The 13,813-nt window shown below is 40.3% G+C and overlaps 1 protein-coding gene across 1 annotated transcript; it reads right to left on the reverse strand.

The window, feature by feature from the left end:
* Positions 1-144: 144 nt before the first annotated feature.
* Positions 145-11,653, reverse strand: gins3 (GINS complex subunit 3). Its single transcript, XM_085414891.1, has 3 exons — positions 11,392-11,653; positions 10,561-10,794; positions 145-690 (listed from the first exon to the last, which is right to left on the reverse strand). The coding sequence occupies exons 1-3, from the start codon at positions 11,560-11,562 to the stop codon at positions 460-462; spliced, it is 636 nt and encodes a 211-aa protein (XP_085271017.1). The 5' UTR covers positions 11,563-11,653; the 3' UTR covers positions 145-459.
* Between the last annotated feature and the right edge of the window lie 2,160 nt (positions 11,654-13,813).

Genomic DNA, 13,813 nt, shown 5'->3' on the forward strand with positions numbered 1-13,813 from the left:
TTTTTTTTGCACTAATAAAGTTGTGGAGTTGTAAAGTATTTTGTCTGGTGTCAATTATATTGTCAGTTATATCATCGCAAATTTTCAAATGTATATCGTGATAAATATTTTTGGTCATATCGCCCTGCTCTAATACCAATATCACAATATGAATATCTTCATAACGTTGCTTTGATTTTAGATTTTTAAAAATTCAAACCAAAGTAGAAGATATTATAACTCGCCTTGTAATGATAGAAAGTAGCAAATGTTTTGAATCTTTACTGGTAAAAACAGTCTTTACTTGTGTAAATGTCACAAAGAAGCTTCTTAATGCACGCAATGTGACAAATAAATAGAAATGTCTTTATACTCCTTACAGGGTCCACGTCTCAACACTTCCTGCATGGCTCAGGCTGAGGGGAAGAAGCGGTCCGTGGACAAAGACGGCACTAAAAAGAGTCTTGCGGGTGAGCAGGGCTAGGGCTGAACATCAGTGATTTTCCTCTTGCGGTAGTTGAGAACCAGGCTGGAGGCAGTGAGCTGCGAGGCCTGCCCCTTCTCCCAGCTCTGGAAGCCGTTTAGGCCGCTCTGGCCAGACCTGAATAGAGCCTTCTCCAGACAGTCCAGACGCTCCACGAACGCTGACGTGTCCTCGTTGTAGGCGTTCTGGGAGGAGTCCATGGTTCGCCTGAAGCGAGCGATAAATGTCTGGATGGAGGACAGCAGGAAAAGTTTAATGTGCAGAAACTCACCAAGCAGTGAATGTATTTTACATTTTAGGCATGCTTGCAAAGTTTTCAATCAGAGTGACCCAGTTTGTGCAACACAGCTCACCTTTGATAATCATTTTAATGCTAAACTTCAGACATGTAGAATTTCATGTTTTCAACTTTCAGGCAAAACTTCAAAGCTTCAAAAAAAGAAGAAAAAAAAGAAGAAAAAAACTTGATCTCAAAAATATTGGCGGTAACATCAGAGTGTGTCTAAACATGGCTCTCCCCGTTGCTGCTACATTGAGCTGTAACATTAAATTAAAAAAGATAAACGATTATTTTCAATAACAGTTAATTTGCTTTTTCTATTTCACATTTAAAAAAAAAAAAAAAAAAAAAAAAAAAAAAAACAACTTCACAGGAAGAACAAAATGAAATTGTGGGTCATCCAAGTACGTCAACATGAGCATTAAGGTTTGTTCCCAGGATATTTTAATTTAACCCGGCTTTTGGAATAAACATTTAGTTTACTCCAAAGGCCGGATTACAGGTTGGGAGGCAGGTGTCACAGCGATCAGCATCGACCCCAGCCGAGGCCTTTGTGTGGAGTTTGCACGTGATTTTGTCACGGGGATGATTACGTCATTAATTCATTACTAGTATTTCAGAATCAGAATACTTTATTAATTCCCAAGGAAATAATTTAGGATTCAATATCAGCAGATATCTGAAGTAATGGTATCGATATCAGATAGGACTTGGACAAAAGTGGGTCAGTGCATCTCTAGCACAGAAGGATAGCCACACAAATATATTATAGATCCAGCTGTGACAATATAGATCAATACTAACATGTGTGACTCGAACATTGAAAAAAATTACTATTTCAACAAGAAACTTAAACAATTTAAAAAAAACAAAACAACAAACTGTTATTTTTCTGTCAATCACTATGCCACCAGACTGATTGCCACCTTTAGTTTTCTATTTTTTCAGTCAGAATGCAGTCGTGCATTATTCATAACTAGGGGTTCTGACAAACGGTAGTAACCAGACCGAAAGGCAGCGCACATTTCGGTGCTTTATTTTTCCCAAGCTGTGATACACTTCTAGCCAATCGTTTTACGTTTCCGAGGATAGTAGGCGGGTCCAGGTACGTACGTTTTTTTAGAGCAGAGCTACAGATTAAAAATGCCCAAGGTGAAGCGGTCAAAAGCCTGGCTATACTTCACAGCAAAATATGCAAACTCAGCAGCAACAAGTGCTATAAGCTGATACTGTGATACTGTCAAAGGAGGTAACACCTCGAATCCGATGAAACACCTGGCGACGCATAGCGTTTTTTTTTTAAAAGCCCAGAAATGCGCCGTATTTGATAGCTTGCTGCGAGACCTCACACCGAGCACATCTACTGCGGGTGGGTTGCCTGTTATCGGACCCGGAGTTAGCAACATCCCCCAAAAACACGAAGAGGAGAGTCCTGGCCCCTAGCCCTGTCAGTGTAGCAGAAATGATGAGGATGATGATGGCAGCAGCAGCCGTTCTTCTCTGCGTGAGTAGCTTAATGTTGTTCGTGTGTAATTTACGTTGAGTAGTCTAACCATGTTATTACATTAATGCAGGTAAGGTGAACTAGCAAACATCGTCATAGCTACATGCGGCTGTCCTCTTGTTTGATGGCAGATACTCCCTTCACCCTGGCAAAAAAGGCTAAAATGACCAAAGAAAAAGTGGAAAACAGTTAAACATGAGAGGTTTTGGACAAAGTTTGTGTTTTTTCCATTGTTTAAGCACTGCTTCCAGCCAAGAGTGATACCATATATGCCCCATAGCTGCAGAAAAGGCTAACATTGTTATCTTTTTACAAAAAACCAGCTGAACATGAGAGGTTTTTGGACCAACTTTGTGTTCTCCATTCTTTAAGCACCGGTTTGAGCACCGTTTGAGCACCGGCACCGTTTCAAAAGTACCGGTTTGGCACCGGTATCGGATAAAACCTAAACGATACCCATCCCTATTCATAACTGATAAATTTCAACACGACAGATTAAGCTATTGTGCTCACGTTAAAAATAATCTTACAGCTTCTAACAGTTTGAGTTATGAGAGGCTGCAAAGAACTCTGAACATGTGTTTCTGTTTGTGTGTCAGAGTCAGGTTAAAGTGAGTCTGCCTGGTAACAGCAGCACTGTAACACTTCCTGAGCTGACTGCACCCCCTAGCTGTGATGAAGAGAGTAACACTGGTTTATCAGTGAATGTGTGTCCTGTGAGCATTTTTAATAAAACGTCTGGGCTGCTGCTTCTGTCAGTCAGCTACACCAGGACAAATCCTCTTTCCTTAAACAAGACTAAAGAGTGCAGTAACACATGCACAAAGTTAAAGACTCACTTTCTAATCTCATATCTGTTCATTTATGCAACAAATAAATCTCACGTTCAGATTTCTGCTTGACACAGAAGGTGACATCAGAGCCATGAAACACTGTGACCTCTTTACAAGGAAAAACTTCATGTCTGGCTGCAGAGAGAACAGTGGTCTGCCCCTGCTGGTCCAGGAACGCATAACATACCATCAGCACGCGTTTGATCTTGGTGTTAATCCAGCAGAAATCCTTTATTTGGAGGGCTTAGCACCTCAGAGGATGAGAAGACTGAAACAGGGCTTAAAACAGAGAAACGTTCTGTGCCTCATCAAGTGGGGAGGAAATCAGATACCACATTTCGTGAATTCTGGACAGTTTTTAATGCACCACTCTGCACCTTTTCTCCATCAAACATTGTACAAATGTCCACGATTAATACATTCCTTTTAAGCCATTTATCACCCTCTGCATTTAGTAACTCACGTGTTTAATCAAATGGTTCTGCTCGTGTTCAAAAGTTACAAAAATCTGTTTTGGGAGCAATTTTAACAAAACTGTACATTAACCTCTTCATTCAGATTAGCAATTAATCTAGAAAGCTACACATGCAGAGCTGAAAAACATCATGCAGGTGTTCCTCAGCGGGAAAACAAAACTGTTGTATCCAAAGTATAACTTTTTAGAAAAATTCAGAAGTATCCAACACAACTGTTTCAAACTTTTCAGTTAATTCCTGCACCCTCAAAGAGGTTTAGGCCATCCAAGGAAACAAGCAGTCATATATTCTTGTTATCTAATAGCTTAAAAAAATGAATAATTGAAGTAAATCTGTAATATCTTCCTGATTGGAAATGGGTTAAAACTGCACAGCTTTCTCTATAAGCATCTGCACAGCTTGCTAAGAAATATGGCCTCGGTCATTCTGGTTAACTACAGAAAAAGTGTCGAAATTGGTTCAGGAGGTAGAGCGAGCTGTCTACCAAACAGAGGTTGTTGGTTCCATTCCTGGCTGCTTGAGTCCACATGTTGAAATGTTCTTTGGCAAAGATACTGAACTCTAATTGGCCGATTCCATCGACCGGTGTGTGTGACAGTCAGCATGTGCTCAGTGGCACTGTGTGAATGTGGCTTTCAGTAAAGACTGCTCCTCTTTGAGTGCTCAGGCATAACAGAAAAGCACTCCATAAGAGTCAGTCCAGTTACCAAATCTGCATGTTATATAATATTTCAGCAGCTGAGTCTGAATAGTCATGATATACACGATAACTATAATTATATACACCCTGAATTTCTATTGGAGGAAGCATTTTTGGTAATAATGGAAGCACTTTTACAGTAAAAGATGGATGGAGTTATTTCAAGCCTGCATATTAAACTTACATCACACAAGGATCAGTTTACCTGGAAATCATTAAGCAGCATTACTGCCAGCAGCAGTCAGACACCACATTTAGGAGGTTTTAGGAAAACAACATGAATGCTTTAAGATACTCTGAGACCTTCAGACACTTTGATAATAAGACAAGGACAAAAAGGTGTAGCAGGAACGGAAAAGATACAAGAGCCATGCAAAGGCTTCAGTGACAGTATGTTTCAAAGGCGATCGCAGTCACGATGACCAAACACAGGCTCCAATTTCTTTTTTCCATCTTCCACCTCATACAAAGTGCAGAAATTATCCTCACTTGCAAAACACGAGTAGAAAGTGACAGTCAGAATGGGCCGTCGGTATAGACAGCTTAAGCTGGACTCTTTCATTTGTTTTCCTTCAGTTTTTTTTTTTTAAATATTATGAGTGGCAATAAAATGAGCTGCTCAGGTACAAACCATCTGTACACAAAGATCAATACGCAGACAATCCAAAACTCTGGTGGCAACTTAAAATTCCACCCATGCACTCATTTTAAAATGTTGAGCTTTTAATGAAGAGTCCACTTAATATCTGCCACCACAAGAAGCTAATGGCTTGTACTTCTCCTGTAGGTCTGCCTCACCTCCCATAGCGCGCGCACACACACTGTTTTCACGAATCTGCAGACATGCTGTGTCCTTGATGAAGGAAATCAATCATTGCACATGTCATGTGGAATAAAAACCTCTGTCTGATTTATATATGTATTATTTCATGGCTGTGCAGCACACACCTGCTATTATTACAGTGGGTCTTAGTCTGTGTTTCCTTTTTTCCTGTTACAATGGTGGCTGCTCATACTAAACATGATGAAACCTGAGGCAAATACTAACATATACAGGATAAAGCTGGCACTTCTATAATATCTTTCTACTCAGTTGAGTAATCAGAGCACTTTCTACTGCAAATTTCATTCACCCAATCATACACACATTCACACAGGCCTTTTGTCTATCCCTAGTCACTTCAACACATACGGGCCAAACGAGGGTTCAATATCTTGACCAAGAACACTTCTGACTGGAGGAGTCGGGGATCGATCCACCGTCCTACCAATGGAGTAACTACCACCTGAGCCACAGCTGCTGGCATCACTTAACCAAACATTGGTGATCAGGCTCAACAGCCACCCCAAGGTGCTTATAAACTCAACAAGCCACGATTTAGCATTCGCAAAAAGAGTCAGTATTTGGAGTGCGTGACCAATGAAATGGAATAAGAGTAAAAAACCATAACGTGTGTCGCTTATACTTCTTACAATCACAGCTCTATCATTAAAACACAGGCGGCTGTGACTGTAATTAAAACTGTATTTAGTTCAATTAAAATGTTATTTACTTGTATCTAAGATAAGGTTGGCTATATTGTTTCAGCTGCAGTTCTGAAAAATAAGGCAAGTTAGTGAAGGACAAACACAGAAGCCTAAATCAAAGAAGTAAGTAGGCTCACTAACAAATTTTATATAAGATCGGCGACACAGCTTAGGTGCCTGGTTTTATGATCAATAAAACCAGGCCAATAGGTCAATAAAAGTGTTTAAAATTTCCCTACAGAATAAATAAAAAAACAAAACAAAGAATGAAAAAGAAAAAAAAAACAACAACAACAACAACAACAACAGCAGAATTAAGTTCCTAAGAATCTATTCTTCTCAATAATGTTTTTAAGACTTTAGACACTCATACCGTGTCCAGACTAGGGCTGCCACGATTTGTCGACTAGTCACGATTAGGGCTGAACGATTATGGAAAATAATCTAATTGCGATTTTTTGCCCCAATATTGCGATTGCGATGCGATATGCGATTATTTTTTAAGGTCTTTGTCTTCTGTATTATTAAACAAAGACAAGCAATACATCATATAGTATGGCCAATACTATATTACATTAATTTTAAACTGTTCTTTCCTGGAAGACAGACCTCTGTTATGATGACATGAGGTGATGCATGAATTGATGACTGACATTTTTATTTAACTTCTTCAATCACAACAGTATATTTGAACATACACAATAGTTTATTTTTAGCTTACAAACATCTGAGCATAAAGTGCTGACAAGGAACCCTGGTGTAAACATTAAAATGAAAGTCAGTGCAATGTGCAGATTGCAGAAATATACATAAACAAAATCAGTGGCTTTACCACACTCAGTTTTTCGACATCTGTGAACTACTAGACAGTCATTCAATTAAAAAATAATATTAAATAAATAAAACTAATAAATAAAAAATACACACATCTTACTGATCTCTGCAGTCAGTAACATTACACATAAAGTGCAAACATAATAGCAATTGTATAAACACACACACAAACACGCCTTTAAAATTTAAAGGCGTGAAATTGGACGGTCTAGTTCTGATTAGCTAATCAGAAGGCTAGTTCTGATTAGCGTCACCGCTGTCTCGGTGGAGTTTAATAAACTCGGCCGTCTGCTTCTTGCTATCTAAAATATAACCAGACACTGGTGTAAATTCTCGACTGTCTCATACTTCTGTTTAATAAGTTTTCTGTTTGACGTTTAGTCAGCTGTGTGAAAACCAAGGAGGAACCCACCCGGGGGATTAATAAAGTTTTATTTTATCTAATCTAATAACTTTAATCTCAGCCAAACCGATTTACTCACGAACAAACAAAACACTGAAAAAAGCCCAACAATAACATTTTTAGGTTGTCTAAGTGACTTATATATTACGTTTAACCCGAGCAGCGAAACTCCGCGGTGATCTGAAAATGATGTGCCGGGAGTTGTGCCGTTCTCGGCCGCATCAGTAACCCTCGAGCTCCCGGCTAGCTGTCGAGCTGGTGGGTAGCAGACGCCTCTGAAAACGTCGAAGCACTTTTGCAAATATGGGATATCTTGATAAACCGAGCAGATATTTGATGTTTACACAACTACTTTCTCGCCTGAAAATATGTTAAAAGTTTATTTTGTGACCCAGAAAGATTAGTATGAGTAATTTTAAAACTTAGTAGCGGCCGCCATTGCTGGAAACTGGAGTTTGGCTGGGCCGCGCTATGAATTCTGGGATATGGTAGTAATTTGGACAGCCTTCGGCGCGTCGCTGTGACGTAATCGGTCTACAAATGCGGCCTCAGGAGGATGCAGCCCATGAATTTGGACATGTCCAGAGTATAATCGCAGCCTTTGCGGTTAGAAAATTGCACTTGATCATGTCACGATATTATCGCAAATGCGATATATCGTTCAGCCCTAGTCACGATTACGTCGACTATCAAAATTGTCGACGACTGATTTAATAGTCGACGTGTCGTTTGAAGCTTTGTAAGATCGCAAAAGACGCAGGAATAATAGCAGGATTTAAGAGTGTAATAACGGACTGAAACAGAAGATGGCAGCACAGCATGTACAAGGATGCCAGCTGCCGTTAAACCCCGAAGAAGAAGAAGCAGCTGTGTCCCAGAATTCATAGCGCGGCCCAGCTTAGTTTCCAACAATGGCGGTAGCTAGTTAGTTTTAATGTTACTCTTATTATTCTTTCTGGGTCACAAAATAAACGTTTAACATATTTTCAGGCGAGAATGTAGCTGTGTAAACCTCAAATATCGGCTCAGTTTATCAGGACACCACATATTTTCAAAAGCGCTCCGACGTTTTCGGAGACGTCTGTTACCCACTAGCTCGATAGCTAGCCGGGGGCTAGGCTAACTAGCGCCGTGAGAACACCGGACTCCCGGCAAATTGTTTTCAAACCCACCGCCGTCTTTCGCGACTCAGGTTAAATATATATGAGTCACTTAGATAAATTAAAAATGTTGTTGTTTGGCTTTTTTTTTTTTTTGTATTTTATTTGTTCCTGAGTAAATCGGTTTGGCTGAGATTAAAGTTAGTTTTTACACAGCTGAATAAACGTCAAGCAGACAGCTGATTATCAGAAGTGTGAGATGCTGGAGAATATACTCCGGTGTCCTGTTATATTTTAGATAGCAAGGAGTTTATTAAACTTCACCGAAACAATCTGCAAATTTCATTAAAATTGAATAAACTATCATCTTGTCTTTATTTTTAGTTAGCACCTTAAAAGCTTAAAGCTGTAAGCTAATGATAGTTATATAAGAGCAGATGCTGCTGGTGCAATAAGCTGTAGTTTTACGTCCAGTGGATGATGATCTGATTAGTTGACTAATCGCATAAATAATCGGTGACTAGTCGACTATCAAAATAATCGTTTGTGGCAGCCCTAGTCCAGACAGAGGTCTGAAAGATGGTGACACTATTTTCCAGACACCTGTTAATTTCTTAAGTCGAACCTAACATGCTTTGGAGCAGGCACTGCAGGACAGTAAAAGATAAATAAGGATTATTTTGCACTTTCAGTGATGCAGATCTACTCTTTTTTTTTATTATTAATCCTTTATTTATCCAGGTAAAAAATCTCATTGAGATTAAAAATCTCATTTCCAAGAGAGACCTGGGCCCTGTGCTTCGTACGTCGCTTACTACATCCAAGATCAAATGAAACATCCAAGACCAAACCATCGCGCTAACCGTGAGCGCGCTAATCCGGTTCCCCGAACACACCTGCTGTTGACGATTAGTACAGCTGGACGCAGTAATGTGACATCACTGGGTGTCGTAAAAGGGGCTACGCATCGATAGTAGAAACATTGATCGGCAACCCTCTGATTGGTCGGCGAAAATGTCGACGGAGCGCGCTCGGCTCGGTATTTTTCGGCAGCAGAGCAAGAACTCTTGAGTGAGGGATTTCAGGAGTTTCAGAGTTTAATCAGAACGCAAGGGAACACTGCAAAGGCTGCAAAAGCAAGGAGCGAGGGCTGGCAGGAAGTTGCTGACAAATTAAACTCGTAAGTAATTTAATAATAACAATAATAATGGAGTGGATTGATATAGCGCTTTTCAAGGCACCCAAAGCGCTTTACAATGCCACTATTCAGTCACTCTCACATTCACACACTGGTGGAGGCAGCTACAGTTGTAGCCACAGCTGCCCTGGGGCAGACTGACAGAAGCCAGGCTGCCATATCGCGCCATCGGCCCCTCTGGCCAACACCAGTAGGCGGTAGGGTAGATTTATTATATTACACTATATTATCCAATATTATATTACATTATATTATAATATGTTATATTTTATCCTCTTTCACATTAGAGCCACGACAGGACCCACTAGAACATGGGAACAGGTAAAAGTGAAATATAAGAATATCCTACAGAATGGTAATATTTATCACTTATATTGCTTTTAGTCTCTTGGAAAGAGACCCTGGAATAATCTGTTTGTTTATAACAGCAACCAAGAAAAGGGCAGAGCAAAAAAAAAGACAGGTGGTGGTCCTGCACCCCCTCGTCAACAAGTTGGTTAAGTGAATAATACCCTCACGGGAAAATCGATATCTCTCTATGAGCACACTGTCGCGCTGAGCTAAAGGATCCTGTCTATCCCGCAATATACGCTGAATTCTGAGGACTCTCCTTATCAATCTTGCACCTTCCGCAATGGGTGGCTCGCGTATACGGACAGGACATGGCTGCGACAGACTTCCCAAATCCACCTTCGCTTTTATAGCCGTGGTCTCTCATCTTGATTACACGAAGTAATTTACAATTACTACTCTGAAATATGAATTAAATCTGTAATAATCACATACATGTAATAGAATGTTAATAGTACATTTCCCTTTTTTAGGAAATGACCTGTGTGAAATCAATAAATGGATCAGGTGCTGCATTGTCTTTAGTTACATTGATGTTATTTATTTATGGTGAAACAGTGGTGGAATATCGCTGTTGCTTTCGTATGAATGACGCGGGCATACCTGCGTGGCCGCGATCTAATCCTGTTTACATAAAGTAAACCTGCTCCCCAGCAGGTTTATGCTTACGGCTCTGTTGCTATGACAGCAAGTCCCGGATGGGCTTCGGGGAACCGAACGATCCAGGATCACGCGAAATCGTCAACAATCTAATCCGGCTAACTCACTTAGCGCGGTACGAAGAACAGGCCCCTGGCATCATGGCAACAAAAGTCACATACCACATAGGTATATAACACTCTGGTCTCTCTCATCCTTGATTACCTCCATGTTAACGTTTGTTTTTTTTACCTGCAGCAAAGTCTGTGCGATCTCAGGATTCTCTGGGCTGTCAAAGTGCAGCATCTGGGATCCCAGGCCATAGTAGTAGGGCCCCATCTTATGGAGGTCCACCACGTTGGGATCAGCATTGAACACGGTCCTCCAACCCTCTTTGTACACCTTAGGAAGCTCCACAGAGACCACTTTCCTCTTCCTCTCGTACAGGCCCTTGGTCAGCCACAGAGGAAGCTCCATCTTTGTACCCTGGGATGAAACAAAAGACAGTGATGGAGTAACAATACCCCGGCTCTCTGGAGCTCTAATAGTGCTACAGGGGTGTGTTTTGGTGTACACCGGATTTTTTAAGAACTCCAAGACCTCACATGTACTAAAGCACTGTTCACTTTACTGTAATACCTACAGCAAGGCTTGACGTTACCTGCTCCTTTATGTACTTAGAAATATTGCTTTTCAAATGTAGTTTATTTGTTTAGTAGTAGATTTTTACGACTAGTACCACCTTCTGGTAGCCGACTGAAGAAGAACACTTGCGATGCTAACTAGCTGAAGCTTAAGCATACACAAGTTAGAAATTTTGATACTGGTATAGTTGTTCGCGTTTATAAATACGCCGAATTTACACGCGAGTCCTGTCTATCCTTGAACGCTGGAAACTGCTTTTTCGAAGATTCTCCCTTTATAAATACAATGACATAAACAAAAGTATCAAAAATATGAATGAAGTTTAGCGAGATGTAAGTAGCTTTGTGAAAAAGATAAACGGGCGATTCCGGTACTTTTGGTTTACTTGTTTTAGCATAAATACATTCGCAAAACTTTAACTGTTATGTGTTTACCGACCTCCGGGATGTCCTGCGTGTCACTCGACTTCTCCAGAAAGCCAAGCCGAGGGAAAGTGCACTCTGTCCGGATAGGAAGTCTCTCATGAGAGAGCAAAATATCGTCCAAAGACAGGAAATTCTCCTCCATACCCACCCCAGGCGGTACGGGAAAATACGACTGCGTGTCCATTTACGTTTGAATAATCTGTAAAGCGGTCAGTAACAAAAATACTTTTAGTAAACTGTTATTGACGCAACCCAGCTCCGCTATGTTTACAGTCTGTTTTGGCGCCAGAAAATATGACGAAACAACCAGAGCGGCAGAGAGCTCAAGACCAGAGCAATCGATTGCTAGTGAAAATCAAACGAAAATCAGTTATCGATTATTTTTCTCTTCTTTTTTTGTTTTTTGTGTTTTTGATTTTTTTTAAACGTGCTGAATTTCATTTTCAAATTATGTAAGGACAAATAACAGGCTTAGCCCTTATTATAATACAAGTTGTTCATTCAAAGAAAAGCATAAAAAAATTTGTCCATAAAAAGCAATCTGTAATTACAATTTCAGCCATTAGAGGTCAGAATGTAACCATTAAAAATGTAAAGTCACCTTGTATCAGGTTGTAAGAATGTTTCGCTGTAATGATTGCAATTGTAATAATTACATCTACAATTGTAAAAAGAAGATAAGTATCTTAAACTATGAATGCCAAGTTAACACTAAGTTTTCTGTGAAGCACACTTAAAAGTGAAATTAGCATACTTCAAACTTGTCTTCCCTCTGACCTTCTTTATATATCTCTTGATGACATTGATGAGTTTATAAAAGAAAAATTGCAGCAAGTCTATTCAGTAATCTTCCTTCTCTCCATTCAGTAAGGGTACCTTCAGTTTGCCTTGGATGTGCATACTGCACACCAAAGTCATGAGTCATGCTAGTATCCACAATAAACATGTGATTATTCAAATGCTCAGAATGTAAAATAAGTCATTAATTTAAATAAAATGCAGCAGTAGTGAATGAAGGTACTATCTTCGTTTGTTTGAGCTGAGCCAGCAGGGACTTTTCACTGTGAGAAACTGACTAATTTCCACAAAACATCATCCCCCTCTGTTAGCTGCAGGCTATGATAGACTGAGAACACTGTGTGTCCCATAAACAGGCAATAATAGCTGCAGTTATTATTATTAGTTGGTTTTCTGTGTTCCATGCATCATAATGCTGAAGTTAAAATCTTCTCCTGAAATCCCTCCATGCATCATGGCCATAATAAGCAGAAGGGATGATCTCAGCACTAACAGGCCTGCAACACTTTATTTGAAGTGGCGCTCATGAGGCATCATAACCACATTATGACCGGAAGCGCTCTAATATTAGAAAAACACGCAAGTGGGATTGAACACTTTGTGCTGAAGTTCGTAGCACTTTCCGCTAACACTGCATTAGGCATTGTGACACAATGTGGGTGCTCCAGAAGAAACTCTTGAGTAAAATATGGAATGGAATTCCTGCAAAAAAAAAAACCAACAAAAACTTCTGGTTGATTTGGTGAGCACGTAAACACTGACAGGTGAAGTATTACTCAAATCAGGAACAGAGTTAAAGTCACAAATAAATAACTTGAGGATTTTTGTGTCATTATTATGTAATTTTTGGCTGGGATAAACTTCTGGCATGATATGAATGGTGTTTTGACTCCTAACCAACATGTACCACACACCCAACATAGCTGCAGACCAAGCACACTCCTCCCCAGTGGTGCTCCCTGATGGCAGCTGCCTCGGACAGCATGACAGTGTATCCCCACTACACCGCAAACCTGCCCAGGAATGGCTGCAGGGAAACAGCCTAAAGTCTTTCAGCTGGCCTCCAAACTCCTAATCTGATCCAGAATCTGAAGGGTGCGCGTGAACAAGTCAGATCCATGGAGAAGCCCACAACCCACATGACCCAAAGCATCATCTGTCAGTGTCTCAGTGCCAAACTCTTCAGGAACCCTTCAGAGGTCCTGTGTCTACGCAAAGTAACATGATTCTACCCAGAATTAACCAAAACGTATTATACAGGAGAGGTGCTTGAACTCAGCATTAAGGTTAGGGTTAAGATTTGCTTTCCAGACAGTACCATGAAGACATTTTGGTCCTGCAGTTCTGCTGCCGTAAGTTTTTTCAAGCAAACAGGCAAAAGTTCCTTAAAACAAGATGGATGTTAACCTAAGCTCACTCCCACCCCTAACCCTGATATAAGTGACCCACACAAACCTGGCAAATGTTAAAAATTTGCCATAAATTCTAAACCCAGTACATCACACTGTATTTTGTCACATGCCACCTGCATCTCAGCACTGTGCACAAGATGTCTCTGGTTTTTTACATCTTCTTGCTTCAGTAATTTGTGTCTGCATGTGGTTTAGAAGGACTGTGGTTTGGCATAAAATAACCAC

The sequence above is a fragment of the Rhamphochromis longiceps genome, linkage group LG7 (assembly GCF_057381845.1).
Source record: "Rhamphochromis longiceps isolate RC_006_pf linkage group LG7, R_longiceps_female_GT1.1, whole genome shotgun sequence".
NCBI lineage: Eukaryota > Metazoa > Chordata > Actinopteri > Cichliformes > Cichlidae > Rhamphochromis > Rhamphochromis longiceps.

What these genes read in the sequence shown, in the direction of transcription:
- gins3 (XM_085414891.1), bottom strand. Translation starts at nt 11,562, where the DNA reads ATGGACACGCAGTCGTATTTTCCCGTACCGCCTGGGGTGGGTATGGAG. An exon ending in ACACGCAGGACATCCCGGAG is followed by an intron (nt 10,795 to 11,391) that starts GTCGGTAAACAC and finishes GTTTCATCCCAG; the next exon opens with GGTACAAAGATGGAGCTTCC. An exon ending in TCGCACAGACTTTGCTGCAG is followed by an intron (nt 691 to 10,560) that starts GTAAAAAAAACA and finishes TCCTCCATCCAG; the next exon opens with ACATTTATCGCTCGCTTCAG.